Source organism: Taudactylus pleione, unplaced genomic scaffold (genome assembly GCF_031769625.1).
Source record: "Taudactylus pleione unplaced genomic scaffold, aTauple2 ptg000189l, whole genome shotgun sequence".
Lineage (NCBI taxonomy): Eukaryota > Metazoa > Chordata > Amphibia > Anura > Myobatrachidae > Taudactylus > Taudactylus pleione.
Window position 1 is genome coordinate 8,338,173 of NW_028284591.1, and position 20,489 is coordinate 8,358,661.

The 20,489-nt window shown below is 49.9% G+C and overlaps 1 protein-coding gene across 2 annotated transcripts in view; it reads right to left on the reverse strand.

Moving 5' to 3' along the window:
- The window catches only part of CTIF (cap binding complex dependent translation initiation factor), a 290,112-nt gene that overhangs the window by 132,552 nt on the left and 137,071 nt on the right, over positions 1-20,489 (reverse strand). For both annotated transcript variants that reach the window (XM_088476543.1, XM_088476542.1), the window contains one exon: positions 3,597-4,068. In XM_088476543.1, coding sequence (XP_088332669.1) covers positions 3,597-4,068 — 472 coding nt within the window. The remainder of the gene's footprint in view (positions 1-3,596; positions 4,069-20,489) is intronic.

The window sequence follows — 20,489 nt, forward strand, 5'->3', positions numbered from 1 at the left end:
AGGTTTTAGGAGGCAGCACCGGGGTATGTAGTTACTATGTCACAATTCAGAACATTAACAGGTTCATAATATCTACATTCAACATGTTGACATTATGAACATGAGGACTAGATTTAGCCTGCAATTAGGGTGGGGTGGGCTGGAGTTAGGGTTGGAGTTGGGCTGTGGTTAGGAGTGGAGTTCAGGTTAGGGTTGGGCTGGAGTTAGGATGGAGTTGGAGTTGGAGTGGGGGTTGGGCTGTGGGAACTGTGCGTACACACCTAAAGATTTGTCTGTCCAATCTGTTTGGTGGGATGGAAAGTCTGGTAATAAATGGAAGCAAATAACAATAGAAATATGCTCCCAAACACTGGAAGATGGACCAGATTTTACTTCCCACCAGACAGATAATGCTTTAGGTGTGTACGCGGATAGGGTCGGGGGTCAGGCTGCGGATAGGGTCGGGGGTCAGGCTGCGGATAGGGTCGGGGGTCAGGCTGCGGATAGGGTCGGGGGTCAGGCTGCGGATAGGGTTGGGGTTAGCTCATTTACTATTGTTCAAATATTTGTAGTGGAAAACAGGCCACCAATGTTTAATACAATACTGCTACACAACAGAGGCAGCGGCGCACTTGCCATCATCCCTAGCATCACTACTTTACAGCGCCAAGATCGTTCATAGCCATGACCGTGCCCAGAGCAGAGACAGTGCCTCACCAATTCCTGTCAGTCATTCACATACACATCTCTACACAATATATACGGCCAGCAGTCATGTGGGTGTACGATTCCTCCACTTATGGGGGCAAAATATCTGTACTACACGTGACTGGATACGGCAGCATTATCTCTGTGCAGTACATGTGACCGGATATTGGGCACTCTCTCTGTGCAGTACGCATGACTATACAGGAGGCGCTCTCTGTGCGGTACGCGTGAAGATATGGGGCGTTCTCTCTGTGCGGTACGCGTGAAGATATGGGGCGCTCTCTCTGTGCGGTACGCGTGAAGATATGGGGCGCTCTCTCTGTGCGGTACGCGTGAAGATATGGGGCGCGCTCTCTGTGCGGTACGCGTGAAGATATGGGGCGTTCTCTTTGTGCGGTACGCGTGAAGATATGGGGCGTTCTCTCTGTGCGGTACGTGTGAAGATATGGGGCGTTCTCTCTGTGCGGTTTGCGTGAAGATATGGGGCGTTCTCACTGTGCAGTACGCGTGAAGATATGGGGCATTCTCACTGTGCGGGATGCGTGAACATATGGGGCATGCTCTGTGCGGTACGCTGGAAGATATGGGGCGTTCTCTGTGCGGTACGCTGGAAGACATTGGGCGTTCTCTCTGTGCGGTACGCTGGAAGATATGGGGCGTTCTCTCTGTGCGGTATGAGAGAGAACACCTTTATGCACCACACATTCATTTTACATTTGTGTAGATACATTATTATTATATACGCACAAATAATTTAGCCGGCTGCTCTCTAACGTCTTTGCCAGTCTTGTGCTATTTCTGAGTTTCTGACCAGTTGCAAAGAACTGTGGAATATGCTGGTGATATATAAATAAATGATAATAAATAGAAATGAATGATTAAGATTACCATTACCATTAAGTAAAAGGCGCTTACACCTCCACTACAAGACCCGAGTGTGCCACCGCCTGCTCGCTATAAATAGGATGTGGCCCCAAACCTATTAGCACTGACCGTTTACAATCTGGTGACTATTTCAGAGCAGAGGTAACAAATAACAGAGCACTAGAGTTTGCACAAATGTAAATAACGAGGCTAAATACTAAGTCTCCTGGTACAGGAACCTTTACATTTGCTATAGGACACCTCTGATAACGGAACCAGTTAACATTTCAGTGAACATGTCAAAACGCTTTTTCCCTTTTAAATTAGAAGAAAAAACAAACAAACAAACAAAAAAAAAAAAACACCACGAAAACCCCACAAAACAATACGTCAGCAAAGTGAGTGCACTGCTAAAAGAACATAACAGTCACACTGAATATTATCGTATTGTTTCCCTTGGAATATTTCCGCCATTGCTCAATGAACCTGCCGTCACATAACAGGATGTTTTTTACACACGTATGCCTTCTTTATCATCAGGAAGACACAGACCTGAACTGTAACAACAGGTTTACGTAATTACATGGAGTGATCTCTGTGTGTTGGTGAAGTTTCCTGATCTTCTGTAATAAATGCCTGGTCTGTAACCACTATGAGATCAACATGGTGCCCTTCCTGCAGAGAACCTGCCCTGCAACCAGTATCAGAGCCCCAGGGAACCCTGCAATTACTAAGAGCTCCAGATGGCTTACCCCACAACCACTATGAGATCTCCAGGGAGCTCGCCCTGCAACCACTATGACAGCTCCAGGGAGCCCAACCTGCAACCACTATGACAGCTCCAGGAGCCCAACCTGCAACCACTATGACAGCTCCAGAGAGCTCAACCTGCAACCACTATGACTGCTCCAGGGAGCCCAACCTGCAACCACTATGACAGCTCCAGGGAGCCCAACCTGCAACCACTATGACAGCTCCAGGGAGCCCAACCTGCAACCACTATGACAGCTCCAGGGAGCTCGCCCTGCAACCACTATGAGATCTCCAGGGAGCTCGCCCTGCAACCACTATGACAGCTCCAGGGAGCTCGCCCTGAAACCACTATGAGATCTCCAGGGAGCTCGCCCTGAAACCACTATGACAGCTCCAGGGAGCCCAACCTGCAACCACTATGACAGCTCCAGGGAGCCCAACCTGCAACCACTATGACAGCTCCAGGGAGCCCAACCTGCAACCACTATGACAGCTCCAGGGAGCCCAACCTGCAACCACTATGAGATCTCTAGGGACCCCAACCTGCAAGCACTATGAGCTCTCCAGGAAGCTCGCTCTGCAACCACTATGAGATCTCCAGGGGGCTCACCCTGCAAATCACTAAAAGAGCCCAGTAACCAGTAGAAAGCAAAGTAGAGTGCCCCCCCCTGCCCTGCAACCACTGAGAGCGCCCAAGGGTGCATGAGCTGCAACCACTAAGATTTCCTGTGAGCCCACCTTGTAACAAATAAGACAGCCCCAGGGTGCCAATCTGCAACCAATAAGAGGGCCCACAGCGAGACTGCCCTGTAACCACTGAGCCCAAAAGGGTGCCACCCATGCATCTACTAGTTGAGCCCTAGGGAACCCTTCCAGTAAGAGGGAGACTTATCAAACCTTCTAAAGAGGACAAGTTGAGGTGTTGCCCATAGCAACCAAACAGCTCCGAGGTAGCATTTAGCAAGTACATTCTACAAAATGATAGCTATAATCTGATTGGCTGTTATGGCAAACTTATCCTCTCTTTTCACTGCTTGATAAATCTCCCCCTGAATTCTATAAAAGAACACCATGAGCACTTGAGTCAATTTCATCACAAGCCAATTAATGGCGCACCTGGAGCAAATGCATGTGAGCTTGGAGAGAACATTCAAACTGCACACAGATGCAGTTTGAACCCATGACTCCAGCACTGGGAGCACTGGGAGGAAACATTGAGACCACTGTGTCAGCCAAAAGGAAGGCTACATATTTGTATGTAGATAGTAAGACCTATAATGGCCGTTTCCTACCTTTTCTTTCAGCCTTCTCCGCAACCGATCTTTGGAAGATTGGAGCAGGTTCACTTTCGGCCTCTCCCGATCTCTGCTTGGAATACTGTCTTTCCGCTTGGCTTCAGACTCGGCGCTAATGGGCTGCTGGCATTGTCTCTCTGTTGTCTCCGTGCTACGGTGAAGTATTTCTAGGGGGGTATGGGCTGTGCAAACTGAGGCGTCCTCGATCTTTAGGCTCTCCGTCTCTTTGGCATGTCTCTGTGGGTCTTTGTCATTTTGCAAGTGCCTCTGGTTGTGGTGCCATCGGCGGTTTTGGCTGTAGCCATGGTGACCCTGCTTGCCTGAGGAGTGCTGTGGTTGGCTTCCTTGGAACGGTTTCTGGTGCTCCCTGGCGTTGTGTTTGGCAGTAACTTGTTGGTGCTCGTTATGTTGCTGTGGCGTAGGAGGCGGCAGGGGCGGTTTATTCCCTACTGGCGTCTTCTGCTGTTTCCTGGAAAGTAAATAAGAGGCACAATTAGAGAGTTACCACTCTATATTGGACTGAATGCTCTATCGCTATTACTCCAAGAGTGCACCCCGCTATTCCCCAACTATATAGGAATGGTTTTACATACACCACATACAAAGTACTGGCAAACAATAAAATATATAGAGGCTCCATAAAAGCTTACCACCCTGACACAAGTTTAGTGTTCATTCTAGCATCCTGCACCTGTCATAACCCGTGCAGTTCCTCTTTCCTGCCTGAGGTGTTTCTCTCTGCTCTGATGCTTCTAGCACACTCAGCTAATGCACCAAACTGTTGATATACAGACAAGGGTGTACTAGAAGCACCAGAGCAGAGAGCGACACCCCAGGCAGGAAAGAGGAACTGCATGCGTTGTGACAGTTGCATGGTGCTAGAATGAACACTACAAGGTGGATGACTTCACTTTTTAAAAAGTATGTGTAGGTATCCAATTATTTGTGGTAGCAAGACCTAAGCTTGAAGGGGGAGGGGGTGCTTCTCCCACCTTCAATTCTATTTAAAACCAGCCACAGTGCTGAAAAATTGGATTTCTGTACGTGCATTAAATGCTTTTCTCAGAATCCATGGGGAACACAGTAAATATTGCAAGGAGTAAGGGCATTTTAAGTTTACAGCTTTAATTCTGGTTCCTCTCCCTCTATATCCCAGACTGGCCACCACTCAAACTTGTTTTTCCTTTACTAATAAAGCCCAAAAGACAGAGGCAAATAAAATGTAAAACACTGTACAAACAAGAACAAAACATGACAAGATAAGGACCAAAAAAGAGCAGGAGCATGATGTAGTGTCAACCACATACCTCCCAACTATTGGCACGACAGTCCCATTTTCTGGGCACTGTCCCACCCGGCGGGCTTCAGTGTCCTGAGGTGGGGGAAGGGTTGGGAGGTCGCACTCTCATCTACTGAACTGCAGAGAATGCATGCGGCATCTAAAACTGGAGAGAATGGGTGCAGTCCAACAGCTCAGGAGGCGCTGGGCACACTCCCACCATAACTAGTAACTGGAAAATGTGAAGCAGTTACGTCCCCTTTTCCTTACCACCCCCTTCCCAAATATTAGGAGGTACGCATTCAATGTCCCATTTTCACACTGGGGATATTCCAAAGCTGTCCGTAAGGGTAGGAGCCCTCATGGGAGGTGCAGCACCTTACGCATAAAACTGTCGCCAGCTCGACGTAAAGTTTACAAATCCGTAGAATTTTGTAAATGTATCCACGAAATACCAGGTGGCCGCTCGAGACATTCAGCAGTAGACCCTTGCCTCACCACCTATGAAGCACCCACAGTGCCCTCATATTTTCCTAAGCAGACCTGCCTGTCCCAACGTAAACCTAGCAGATGACAGACGTAATCCACCGGGTGATGGTCTGCTTAACGGCTGTCCGGACCTTTTTTTTTTTTTAGAATAATAAAAGATAAAAAGATTAACAGTCAAAACGTAGGTACGTAGTCCTGAGAACATAAGTCATAAGAGATTGGACAACATCCAAGGAGTGAAGAGATCCCTCTTCATATAAAGACGCATAACAGAACAAGAAATTCCTGATTCAGGGGAAACCTGGAAGCCACGCTGGGCTGAAAAATATGAGATATGGTAAGAACTTACCCTTGTTATCTCTATTTCTACGAAGTCCATAGGGTTCCACAGGATACCTTGGGGTATAGGTGTGACGTCAGTCGCAGGGCACCAAAGAGTTAAGCTTTCAGCCTCCCAGGATGCACTAGGTTCCCCTCCTATACCCCGCCCCCGGGCCAAGGCACCTCAGTTAGTTACCAAGCCATAGGCCGGAGGAGGAGAAGGAAGAGAGAGAACAAAGATCTGGACACATACAAGAATCACATTCTCACCAGAGGGAGACGGAAAACCGGTGACCAGAGCAAAGCCCATCTGCAGCACAGGTGCGACAGGGCGGGAGTCCTGTGGAACCCTATGGACTTCATAGAAATAGAGATAACAAGGGTAAGTTCTTACCATATCTCATATTTTCTACTTCACGGTCCATAGGGTATCCACAGGATACCTTGGGGATGTCCCAAAGCAGTATCCTTTAAGGGTGGGGACGCTCCTGTGCAGAAAGGAGAATCCACCGCCCGAAGGAAGCATCCTGAGAGGCGAAAGTGTCAAACCTGTAATACCTCACGAAGGTATGGACAGAAGACCACGTAGCAGCCTTGCAGATCTGAACTGCCGAGGCACCACGTCGAGCTGCCCACGAAGGACCCACAGACCTAGTGGAATGAGCCTTCCGAGAAGGAGGGACCGGTAGGCCTTCATGAAGATAAGCTTCAGAAATAGCCATACGGATCCAGGCTGCCAAAGTTTGCTTTGAAGCAGGCCAACCCTTTTTACGGAAGCCATAGAGGACAAACAAAGCGTCCGACTTCCTAAACGAAGAAGTGCGGTCAACATAAGTCCTTAAGGCCCGCACAACATCCAAAGAGGCCTCACCCACGGAAAGACCCGGTGAGTTAAAGGCCGGAACAACTATTTCCTCGTTAACATGAAACTGGGAAACAACTTTGGGAAGAAACTCGGGCCGAGTGCGGAGCACTGCCCTGTTCCCATGAAAAACCAAGAAAGGGGGTCTACAAGAAAGAGCCCCTAACTCAGAAACACGTCTGGCCGAAGCAATGGCCAGAAGGAAAACAGTCTTAGCTGTTAGCCATTTAATATCCACTGAGCCCAGTGGTTCAAACGGCGGTCCTTGGAGAGCCCACAGGACCACAACCAAATCCCAAGGCGCCGCAGGTGGAACAAAGGGCGGCTGAATACGGAGAACACCTTGCATAAAGGTGCGCACATCCGGGATTGTAGCAATCCTACGGTGAAACCAGACAGATAGGGCCGAAACCTGTACCTTCAAAGAAGCAAGGCGAAGCCCATGATCTAGTCCCGCTTGCAGGAAGGAGAGAATCCGAGACAGACGAAACTCCCGCGGTGCATAACCTCTCGGTCGACACCACTGGAAGAACGTATGCCACACGCGATGGTATATCCTCGCGGAAGACTGTTTCCAAGCTCGTAACATGGTACGCACCACAGAGCTGGAAAACCCCCGGGACCTCAGCATGGCCGTCTCAACAGCCACGCCGTCAAAGACAGCCGAGTCAGGTCCGGGTGAAGGCAAGGACCCCGAGACAGAAGGTCCGGTCGTAGCGGCAACCGCAGAGGACTGTCCACGGACAGACCCTGAAGGTCTGAGAACCAGTGCCGTCTGGGCCACGCGGGAGCTATCAACAGGAGCGTCCCTCCTTCCTGTTTGAATTTCCGGATTACCCGTGGAAGAAGGGAGACCGGAGGGAACAGGTATGCGAACCGGAACGTCCACCGGACGGACAGAGCATCCACCAGAGACGCCCCTTCGTCTCTTGTGCGAGACCCGTACACCGGCAACTTGTTGTTGTGCCGGGACGCCATGAGGTCGATTTCTGGAAGACCCCACCTGTCCACCAGTAGTTGAAAAACGTCCGGGTGCAGGGACCATTCCCCTGGATGAACGTCCTGGCGACTTAGAAAGTCCGCCTCCTAATTTAGCACTCCCGGGATGAAGACCGCTGATATGGCCGGAAGATTGCGCTCCGCCCAAACCAGGATCCAAGAGACCTCTACGAGAGCCGCCCGACTGCGAGTTCCTCCTTGCCTGTTTATGTAGGCCACGGTGGTAGCGTTGTCCGACTGGACCTGCACCGGGTGACCCTGGAGAAACCGCTGTGCCTGCAGGAGAGCATTGAAGACCGCACGGAGTTCCAAGATATTTATTGGAAGCTCCGCTTCTGTCGGCGTCCACCTGCCCTGGAACAAGTGTGGACCCGAAACTGCTTCCCAGCCCCGAAGACTGGCGTCCGTTGTCAACAGGACCCAATTTGGAACCCAGAACGGACGTCTCTTGTTGAGGTGGGTCGTCTTTAACCACCACGCAAGGGACAGGCGAACCTCCGGGGTGAGCACAATCGTCTGGAACTTCAGAGACTGAGGCAGCCCGTTCCACTTGGACAGGATCAGGTGCTGCAGAGGTCTGGAGTGAAACTGGGCGTATTCCACCATGTCGAACACCGACACCATGGAGCCCAGTAACCTCATCGCCGAGTGTAAGGACACCCGGCGGCTGTGCAGACAACTGCGCACCCTTGACTGTAAAGCAGAGATCTTGTCCTCCGTCACGAAGATCCTTTGCTGTCCCGAGTCCAATAAGGCTCCAAGATGCAGAATCCTCCGAGACGGGATTAGAGTGGACTTCTGCCAGTTGATTAGCCAGCCGTGCCGTTGCAGCAGTGCAATGGTCAGGTCCAAGTGGTGTAACAGGAGCTCTGGAGATCCTGCCACCAATAACAGGTCGTCCAAGTACGGCAACATGCGGACTCCTTGCAGCTGCAGAGAAGCCGCCATGACCGGCATCACCTTGGTGAAAACACGTGGTGCTGTCGCCAGGCCAAAAGGTAACGCCCGAAACTGGAAGTGGTCGCTGCGGATTGCAAACCGAAGGAACTCTTGATGGCGCAAAAGAATAGGGACATGCAGGTAAGCGTCCTGTATGTCCAATGACACCATGTAGTCCCCAGGTTCCAGCGCCAGAATGATGGACCGTAGGCTCTCCATCCGAAACTTCGGGACACGCAAAGACTTGTTGAGTGCTTTGAGGTTGAGAATCGGACGATATGACCCATTGGGTTTCTGTACCAAAAACAGATTTGAATAGAAACCCTGGCCCCTCTGGGAGAATGGAACAGGCACTATAACTCCAGCCTGGAGCATAGTGTGCAATACCTTCTGCAGCTCCGTAGCCTTGTTCCGGTCTGATGGTAGACCCGTGGTGAAGAATCGAGCCGGGGGTCTGTGCCGGAAGGAGAGGGCGTACCCGTGGGAGACCACCTCCAGAACCCAAGTGTCTGTCGTAGTGAACGACCAACACCGGGAGAACTGCAGCAGGCGGCCTCCCACCCTGGGATCCCCCAAAGGGAGGCCCGGACCGTCAGGCCGCAGGCTTGTCATCTGGCTTGGGGGCCGGACGTCTGGTACTCCATGCCTGTTTCCGGGGCTTGACCGATTTCTTAGGGCCAGCCTGTCGAGGAAACGACTGTGGTTTGGGCCTGCCCTGGGCCCTAGATGACCGAAAGGACGATGGTCCAGAACCAGAAGGAGCAGCGGCCGACGGGAGACAAGCAGATTTGGCTGCCGCCAGCGTGGCCACAATCTTATCCAGATCCGGACCGAAGAGAACTTCTCCGGTAAACGGCAACGCTTCCAGACCTTTCTTGGAATCTGCGTCCGCCTTCCAGGATCGCAGCCACAAGGTGCGACGAGCAGCTACCGCTGCTGAAGAAATTCTAGACACCAGAGTACTAATGTCTAGAGCCGCCTCGTTGATGTAGGTGGCCGAATCACGGAGATTGCCAATCGACTCCGCCAGTTCGGCCGGACAGTCGGATTCAAAAGAAGCCTCTAATGAATCCGCCCAGCGCTCCATCGCTCTGGCAACCCAGCAAATGGCCATAGCCGGCCGTGCTGCCCCCCCTGCAAGGGAATAAGCGGACTTCAGGCAGATTTCTACCTTGCGGTCCGTAGCATCCTTAAGGGAGGACATGGATGGCATCGGCAATGTGGCACTACGGACAAGACGGGTCACGTGAGAATCCACCTGTGAAGGGGATTCCCACTTAGCAAAATAATTATCCGCGAACGGATAAGCCACCGCCAGGCATCTCTGCGGCTGGTATCTTTTGCCAGGTTGTTTCCACGCCTCCTCTAAATGGTCCACCAACTGACCCGAAAGAGGAAAGACTGTGGCATCGCCCTTCACATCTTTGAAAAAGGCATACTTGGATTTAGCCGCTGGGGGAACTTCGTCCTCAATCACCAAGGCTGTGCGGACCGCCCGAATAAGTCCAGGAATATATACTTTGGACTTAGCATCAGCGTCCTTAGTATGGAGAGGTTCCTGATCGTAAGGATCCAGAATCTCCCCATCATCAGACGTCCCTTCGTCATCCTCATAAGGAGCGGACAGAGACGCCACCGGCCTTTTATGAGGCCGCATCACAGACTCCCTTTGCAACACATCCGACAAGTGCTGTACAGAACTCGTCAGGGAGTTAACCCACGCTGGCTCCTGAGAACCCGGGAGCGGGGAAATAGGGAGACTGTGGGGTACCACCAATTGTCGTGGGAACCCCTGCATGGGTGACGACACCACAGACTGCTGGGACAAACCCATCGGAGTAAACGCGGGCTGCGGAGCTAACTGGCCCACTAAAGCTGTTAACGCCTGAGCAAAACAAGCCCAGGGCGGCTCCTGTACCGGTGCTGTAACCGTAATAGGCCGCGCCATGGACAAACACTGCCGGCAAAGGCCCTCCGCGCTACCCTCCCCCTCCGCTAACGGTACTTTGCACGTGGTACACTGTAGCCGGAGGGGAAAATCACTTTCAGACATGATGGCACCACGTATGTGACCTCTCTCACCAATTAAGTATTAAATAGGCGAGAGACCAGCCTGCAGCACCGCACTGCAAGGGCTTTAGCAGAAAGAACAGGGACAGTAATAAACAGTTTTGAGAAGATAAAGTTACAAGCAGCAGCGCTAGCACAGTCACATACAATGCAGAGAAATAACAATTCCTGCACTAACAGCGCTGATCACTCAACTACACAGACACAGGGCCTGGTAGGACACAGCGCTGCATACACAGACCTGAGCCACAGCGGAGGAGAGGTATGCGGGGGGACCCAGACCACGATGCTTCCTTCCAGGCTTCCAGCAGCGTTCACCATGCGTTGCAGAGAAGATGGCCGCCGAGGAGCAGAGATAAGCTGGCCTGGGGGAGGAGCGCTGACACAGGACCAGTCAGCACAGTGCAGAGAGGGCTGTGTGCAGCGGGGGAGGCGCCGGCTGTGAGACAGGGAAGGCGCGCTCCCCTGGCATGCATTTAACCCCTGGAACGCCGCAGCGCTACCGCTCTGCTGCGGTCCGCTGTCCCAGGGGGTAGTGGAAAGCGCAGGTTCAGTACCTGGCTCCACGCTGCAGCCAGTCCCCAGGGAGCCCCCTGCCTGGGGACTTAGGACCATGTGACCAGCGGGGACCCACCGCGGGACCCCGCTGCTTACCTTTGTCCCCCTTGGATCCGGCCATGGTCCGGAACATCTGGGGTCACCGCTAGCTGTGACCCCAGATGCTCACCAGCATCCCCGGATCGGTACCGGCGTTCTGGTACCGGCGGGGGTGTAGGGAAGACAGCATGGACGTCAGGACTGACTGTCCATGCTGTACATCCAGATGTGCAGCCACAGCTGCACTGAAGAAAGCTTCAGGGGCTCTTCTAGCCCCCACTCCGACAGGTGCACCCGACGCCGGCCGGGCACCAAACTAAACTGAGGTGCCTTGGCCCGGGGGCGGGGTATAGGAGGGGGACCTAGTGCATCCTGGGAGGCTGAAAGCTTAACTCTTTGGTGCCCTGCGACTGACGTCACACCTATACCCCAAGGTATCCTGTGGATACCCTATGGACCCTGAAGTAGAAAATGGTTTAGTCTTCGTGGAATAAAAGGAAGGGTGAGCAGAGGAGATATGGCCAAGAAAAACACAGTGTCTTCAAGGTAAGGAATTATTGGTCAACAGAGTCCAAGAGGACAAGAGGCAGATGTTGCCTTGAGCACAGAGTTAAGGTCTCACATTACCACTGGGGAGATGTAAGGAGGAAAGTCATACTGCACACTAAAGGAAAGTGTGGATCCCCTAATCAAAGACTGTTTTTTTGTAAAAACAAAAACAATACAAAAACAGAGACTTGGACCTGCAACGAGCTCAGGTGTAAGCTTCTAGCCCATCCTGCAAAAAAAAGCAGCAGACTTTGTATGCAAAAATATAATGTGGGGGACTACATGTGCTCACACCAGGAGAGAGATTTTCCCCAAACCTGGGGCAATCGCGCTTGGTGAAAAATGTCTTCTGTGCATTAAATATAGTCGGAAAATTATTTTTGATTAAGGATCATGGCCTCAATAGTCGCACACAATAGCCAAATTAGGTAACTCCAAGTGCTGGAAGAGGCCTTGGCTTAACAAATCCTGGCACAGAAAAAAGCACCATGGAGGAGCTTCTGCCATGCCTTGAAAATCTGAATACCAGGACATCTTGGGTCAATCTGGGGTTGCCAGAATAACAGACTCCTCTTCTTTTTACCTTTTTCAGCACTTTCTCTGAGATGACTACAGAAGGAAAGTACCAGGGGCTTTCTTGTTGTGAACACTTTTGTGTGTCCAGAACAATATGGTTTGCCCATTGCAAGATATTACCAGTTTTCCACATGGTATAAACACTCCTGGTGCCCCCCTGATGGTTCAGATATGTTGCAGCATACTGCGATTTAATTTTTGCTGGTAGTCCTTAAAGCAGAGACTGAGCTACGTTTAGGATGTTAAAAATTGTCGTGAGCGCTAGAATGTTTATCTAGAGCAGGGATGGGGAACCTCCTACCCGGGGGCTGTATAAGGCCCCCGGATTCATTTGGTCTGGCCCTCGGAGCTTTTTTCTGCTAGCCTCATCTGGCTAGCAGGTTGCCTAGAATGGCACCCTGAGGCCAAAATCTATGCAGTAGTACCGCCTGGAGCGTACTTAGGACACTTCAGACGGTCACGCCGCTGCCCTTACAGCTCCGCGGATCATCCTCAGGATGCTCTGGGCATTGCTATAATTAAGGGCGATTGTCGCCCCGCCCAAGTGTGAAGTACCACGGAGGGGGTGTGGCCTGCAAGTAATGTTATATATATCAAAATGGCCCTCGGCAGAAAAAAGGTTCCCCACCCCTGATCTAGAGTGTGGACAGTGTCCAAGGTTCCTGGAATATCATATAGAGGGTGACCACCTCCAGAACCTTTAGACTGGTATCTGTATTCACCAGAGTTTAGACTCAAATAGTGAATGATTGACCCATGTTCAGATTTTGAGCCTGCAACCACTAAAGCAGTAAGTAATGAGTCCTTGGAAATTAATCTTATGCGCTGGGTTGGCAGCTGCAGATGAGACTGATTCCACTATGAAAGAAATTCAAATTGAAAAGTACCTTAAGTGAAATTGGACAAACTTTACCACCTCAAAGATGATCCCATTTTTCACAAGGTTGTCATGCAGAAGTGCACCAACACCAACTTGCACCGGGATTGACCTGAAAAGGACCTATAGGGTGAGGATCTGCACCTCTAAAAGAAATACCAGCATCCTGGAAGGAATCAGATTGGATTTGGTATCATTTAAAATCAAACCATGTGATTCCAAGGATTCTGCTGTCTCCCACAACCAAGAAGACTAGTGCCTTCATAATGAGGTTGTTCAAGTAAGGGATGACCATACCTTAGATGACCATCCTTTGGATTCTAAGTTAACCTGCCAAGACCACTGCAGCCATAGCACATGATGCACTGAGAACACTCTCTCATTAGACCTGCATGACGGCAGCTTCCCCAAGTTAGACTAAAGCCTTCCTGATGTGCTCAATAGAGAGAAAGTCCTAAAAGGAGTCTCCAGGAGATATACCCTTCACTCCACTGTGTTACTGTGATCTATCTGCCTGAGTAGAAGACAATTCCAGCTTAAGCCATGCATACATTAGGAAAATCTTCCAACACGCTGATTGATCTGATCATTGGTTGGCCGCATATGGCAGTGTATGCACTGCCGCTGCTGACCGACCAACATTTCTGCTTTTCCTTCTCAGAGGAGGAACACAGCTTTCATGTGTTCATATACACTGAGATACCTCAGTGCATAGCCACGATATCTGCTGGATTCAGGCAGATAAACAGTCAGTCGGTCTGACAGACATTTTATCTGACAATCTATGCCCAGCATATGGGATGACAGATCTGAAGAGACATGGATCCGGGATGTGGCAACAGAATCCAACATCCGTTTGAGGAAGGAGGGAATCTGTACCAGACCCTGAATCGAACAGACCAAGGGCCGAGCCCAGACTGTATTGGTAGCTGGTGGTATGGGGTGGCTGCTATGGGTTGAGACACCATTGGCAGTGTAAAGGGAACATAATTTATGCATGAGGGCCCTGATTTGACTTGATGGTGTCTACGAAACACTGCCCAATATTATATCAGACATGGGGTGAAATAGCCAACAAATAAGTTACATTATAAAACAGCGATATCTGTCCGTGGCAACTACAACCACAATGCTTATCATAGAAATACTTAATTGCCTAGCTAACCCAATATTACATTATATACTATGGTAGATTGCTAAATATTTTTTGTTTAGAGTAGAAGTCTACCCACCACTGCACTAGCGTGTCTCACCTGCATAGGGTAGAGGGGTCACGTACTGCAACTAGTTCTTAATGCTGGATGGCGTTTCGTTTGCTGCCTATAGTTTACATATAGGAATATGTTAGTCAGAATTATATTGTTTGGTAGATCGGCTTTGATGGGGGGCGGGGGAGGATTAAGTTTGGTAGATAGGCCTTGATGGGGGGCGGGGGAGGATTAAGTTTGGTAGATAGGCTTTGATGGGGGGCGGGGGAGGATTAAGTTTGGTAGATAGGCTTTGATGGGGGGTGGGGGAGGATTAAGTTTGGTAGATAGGCTTTGATGGGGGTCGGGGAGGAGTGACTTATCCTTCTTCTCTTTTTCTGCCATTGTCGGGTGAGAATGTCGAGTACACACACTGCACAACATAATGAACAGAAATCTGCCCAGTAAGTAATATATTTTTTATATATATATATATATATATATATATATATATATATATACATATATATATATATATATATATACACACACACACACATACACACACATACACATATATATATATATATATATACACACATACACACACAATGGGCCTGATTCAGATTTGTACGTTATTGCACAGTCGCAGGGAATCTGTGCACTTATACACACCTGTATAGTCCTAAACCACAGGTCTGAGAGTAGTATAGCTTAGTGTTCCCGCTAGGCTGTTTTAGAGGGGGCCGCGGCGCCCTGCCCGCTAAAACAGCCTGCACTGTGACTACCCCACTCACAGGCCGCAGTGTCCCATGGGTGGGAAAAGTTGCGGTGACCAATCAGCACCGGGTGAATAGACGCCGGAAAGAGCTTGGGGGAAGACCAGCACCTCCGTAAGTGTTGGGTACGCCCCCCCCAAGTGTGACGGGCTGGGGGGGCACCAATCTATTACTTTTGTGTATGCTGTAATAGTGCTGGCACTCTGGAAATCCTTTGGCTTGTGATGTTGAATACCTGGCACCCAAAAGAGAAAAACACTACCCCTGCTCTGCACAATGCATGGGGGATGAGGAGGGGTACAGAGTGCTCCGTATCACATGCTCTCCAGCCTTCCCCTGAGGACTTCAGACTAATGAGAAGAACTTTTTAGGTTATAATGAGATTACTGGAATTAACCAGCGTGGGTGGCGTGTGCAGAGGACTGAGGGTCTGATTCAGTAAGGAACGCAGTTGCGTCTACGCAAGCAATGGGTCTATTAATTTGCACTGCGCATGCATCGCAGTGCGTGTGCCAGACTCCGCGGTCAGAGTTGCGTACGCAGACGCTTTACAGAGCGATTGACTGGAAGTGCCGTTTGTGGGTGGTGATGGGGGGTGGTGGTGGTCAGGCGACCGCAGGCGTGCCAATGCATCTCAACACCGTTGCATGGACGTGCATATATAAGCCACTCAGCTACCAGACGCAGCCTGGGGAACTCATAGCGTGCACAGAAGTTAGCAATTCCTGAGTGAGGGTTTGGGTTTCTTTAACTGTGCACATGGGTTCGATGTTACCGATGGTTTCGCTATGTTACCCTAGTATACGGATGTGAGTAATGGGAAGTGGGCGTCCTTATGTCAGGCTGCGTATGCAATGTGAATGCAAACATAAATAGTACCACTGATATTAGCAACTGCGGTGTGCGCGATAACGCATAATAGCTATCATAACTGAATCAGGCCCTGATTGGCATATAGGTGTCATGTGGGGAAGGTCTGGGAAGCTGTTTTTGGGGGGAGGAGGGGGGGGACGGTTTATGCCAAGTGGATGATCGCCATGGCAATGTAGGAGACTTTTTTGGTACGAGTGGCCCTTTGAAGGTTGACAAGCCCCACATGTGGTCCTTAAGGTGTATCAGGTGACTCATCAGCCAGCTAAATCAACCTATACCGGAACCAGAAAAACTTAACTGGCGCAATAGTCAGGTCTCGTACTAGATATAAATTTGCTAAAGATGAAAAAACAAATCTCTCTCTGAGGTAATTATGGCAGCTAATAATAATGAGGAGCATTTGAGGTATTTGGCAGGGTCATGTGCTGAATGTGAGATAGAGTATAAAAGTCATTACTCTATTAGGGTTGGGTACGAGATCCCGATGGTCAGAATACAGGCCGTGGCATCCTGATGTATTTTGGTAAGTATTCTAACCCTAACCCACCCCTCCTGCAGCCTAACTCTACTCCTCTGAAAGCCTAATCCTAACAGTCCCCTCCTAACCCTAATACTCACCGCCGGAATCGGTCAGGATTGTGGCCGTCGGGATGTCGCTGTCAGGATTGTGACCGTCTGCATTCTGACCACATCCCCTCTATCGCCAGGACTAATCATCTTATAAGGACACAGCATATAGAGCCCAGAGCAGACCAGAAAGAACCACAGATCATGTATATACTCCTGAACTAAATGAAGTGTTTCACGCTGTATTTACTGTAAAATCCCCCAGGCATTTTGGATCTCCCAGAGCTGGCAAACTATTGACTCAGCAGGGAGTCCGAGGCTTTACTGTGGGAACATCAGAGAGGAAATGAGAACGCCTTCATTTGCTAGTCTTGTCTAAGGTTGCCCTCCAGGAAAATACATTCCTGTTCTTGTCCTTTTGCAGTAGCTCATAGGGTAATGAAAGGCAGACGTCTCGGGAAGTGGGAGGGTGGCTCTATTGGGTTGGGTATGGGATCCCATGGTTCGGCATCCCGACGGTCAGAATCCAGACACAACCACGTAAGTATACTAACCCCTAACCCTCACCCCACATAGCCTATCCATAATAATCCCTCCACAGCCTAATCCTAATCATCCCCCCACAGCCTAACCCGAACGCGCCGCAGTCTAACTCTAACCCCCCTGCAGCCTAACCCTAAACCTCTCCCTAATACTTATCGATGGGATGCCAGCGGTCAGTATGCCGACCGCCGGGGTGGTAACTACATTCCAGCTATATTACATATCTGTTGTGGTCATCCTTTCCTCCTTTACTGGGGCGTGCCGCTCACCATCGCTACACAATCCCAAATTCCCAACCCCACCGCCAACACTTCTATAAGCCATTTGCCTCTACTGATCACTGAACCCTGTAGGTCAGATCCATGTTAGGAGCAGCTGAGTGAGAAGCCACCACAGCCATCTGGAGAGTAGACATCCAATGACCGTTACTTAGTATCTCATAGATGCCGGGAAGACAGCGGTCTCCTTATCTGTACAAATCAGTCAGCCAATGGCAGTATCAGTAACCTTCTAGCCGTTTCCCTGCAGGATATGCTCTCACAGCCATCGTATGGTGATGTGTATAACACCGGTTGCGAAGAATAATTAGCAAAAAATACATTAAAGAATAACTTTTTTGCATTAATGCTATAAGAGCCCTCAAACAATCTGAACGCCAGACAAAATTATGTTCTGCTGCACGGAGATGGTCAATGTTACACTGCAAGACGCATGTTCGATGTTACAACGTTATACCGCTTGGTGCTGGCCAAAGATTTGTGTTGGACTCAGGTACCCCTAGGAATAAAATTGTTAAAATTACATACTGGTGACGCTATTAAAAAGTATAATACATTCAATTCTCCCAGTACCACAAATGTGCTGAAAACACTGTAGGGCTTCCCAGTTCACATTATGCCACACAGTGGTCCCAGTTGTCATTTTACCACACAGTGTCCCCAGTTCTCATTATGTCAGTGTGTCCCCAGTTCACATTATGCCAGTGTGTCCCCAATTCTCATTATGCCAGTGTCCCCAGTTCACATTATGCCACAGTGTCCCCAGTTCACATTATGCCACAGTGTCCCCAGTTCACATTATGCCACAGTGTCCCCAGTTCACATTATGCCACACTGCCCCCAGTTCTCATTATGCCAGTGTCCCCAGTTCTCATTATGCCAGTGTCCCCAGTTCTCATTATACCACACAGTGCCCCCAGTTCTCATTATGCCAGTGTCCCCAGAACTCATTATGCCACACAGTGCCCCCAGTTCTCATTATGCCTCACCGTGCCCCAGTTCTCACTATGCCCCACAGTGCCATTTCTCATTATGCCACACAGTGCCCCAAGATCACATTATGCCACACATAACCCCAAGTTCACATTATGCAACATTTGTCGACAGTTATGTTGACAGTCATCCGTCTGTGTAGACATGATTAATATCAACATGGTCACGGTCGACAATTTGACCATGTCAAAATTCATCATGTCTACACAGAATGTGTGTCGGCATGACTGTCACTTCCAGAGTGACCTATGGTGACATTGTGAATATATCGACATTTTGCCAGTAGACAGTTTGAAGCATGTTGACATTCCAATGCCTTCTGCAGCCCGTCCCACACTGACGGTGTATTATCTGTTGCAGCCTGTACCCTGCCTCTCCATGGACCAGTCCAGTGTGATGTCGTTATGTGTTTGAGCCCCTGGGGCGAGCGCTGCCCTGTTACTAACTCAGCACTGGATGTTCCACTGTTTCACATTATGATGAAGATCCCTTTATCATTCCAAAACCCCTTCTCCCAAATAATGAGAGCACCACTATGTACAACAATGATCGAGGGGTCATTAAGCGGCGTTTTTCCAACAGCACGTTTGCATCTTTATGCAAATGCCACTACAAGCCCTTCCCCAGTGTACCGCCGTGTGTCTGACTGTGCAAGGACTGAGACGGCTGCTTTCAGCCTCTTTAGACGGGATACTTTCAGTATCAGGACAAAACGGATTCCGGTGGTCAGAATGCTGACGCCGGTAACGCGACACGCGTCAGAATCACAGCACTGACATCCCGAAGGTAAGTAGCGGGGTTATGGGGAGGGTTAGGCACTAGGGGGAGGGTTAGGTTTAGGCACTAGGAGGGGGAGGGGTAGGATTAGGGAGAGGGTTAGGATACCGACTGACAGCTGTCGGTATCCTAACCCTGTGGGGATGCCGGCGTTGGGATTTTGACTGCCGGGATCCCGAGCACCAGCATCCTGTACCTATCCCTTTTAGACACTCAAATATTGCTAGGTGCACCTTTAGACACAACCATTAGTCGTACTATGGAAGCTAGCGCCAGCCCTATGCTAGGTGCAGATTCTCCAACAGAGTATGGCCTACAATGTGACACTCCATGTGAAGTGGACCAGGGATCCCCCCACCTGACCATCTCCAATTTCGATAAAATGTTACAAGAAGGTTGGCACGGGATGCGTAGTCAGTAGTTATCCTAACGCCCTCCCAACCACCAACCCTCTCCCTACCCCTAACCCTCCCTCACCGATGCCTGAACCTATCCTCCACCCGTAGTGCCTAAACGTAACCTCCCACCTCCCCGCACCCTAAACCAAACCCTCTCCCCTTAGTGCCTAACCCTAACCCTCCTCCAAACCCCGCTACTTACCTACGGGACTCCAGCAGTCAGGATATTGACCGCATCCCGGTTGGCATACATGTCAGACTAACTGTGGGAAAACGTTACTTCAGGATATGCAAAAGTAGCAAGACTATGACCCTCAAAGTGGGGGTGGGTGCAACTGTCTTTGACTCCGCAATGTGCAATCCGCAAGGGGAAGGCAATCTTCAAAATTAGTCTACTAGATGTGGAAAGAACCCCGTAACGCGCTCATAAGACGGACCATCTCCATGGATCTGAAAAGCCACCTCCCAGGAACGCCCAGTACATTTCGGAGAGCGTACGTCTCAAACGCAACTGCAGCTCTGTGCGCACATGGAATCCGGACACATGTATGACTTGCATGTGCAGAAGAAGAAAGAAAAATAGCTCAGACACACAATGTATACTGACTACTGATATATACCGTAAGGGCGGAGACAATCGCAAGCGGTTTAAGAATGGCAAACCAAAACCGCTCACGCCAACTAATGTAATTCATATATAATAATGGAGGGAGAAGTGGAAGGATAATGCATACAAAAGCAATACATTAGAACCACAAGAGGGACAATTCGGAAAGGTAAGGGGGCAAGGGGCACTGGAGATCAAGAGGAGATACGTTATGGTGTATACTTTTTAGGGCCATAATCCCGTAAAGCATGATAACTGCGCAAGGAATAAATACGATCTGGGCAAGGGACACAGAATGGGGGAATGATCCCTATTTCCACAATAACAAAT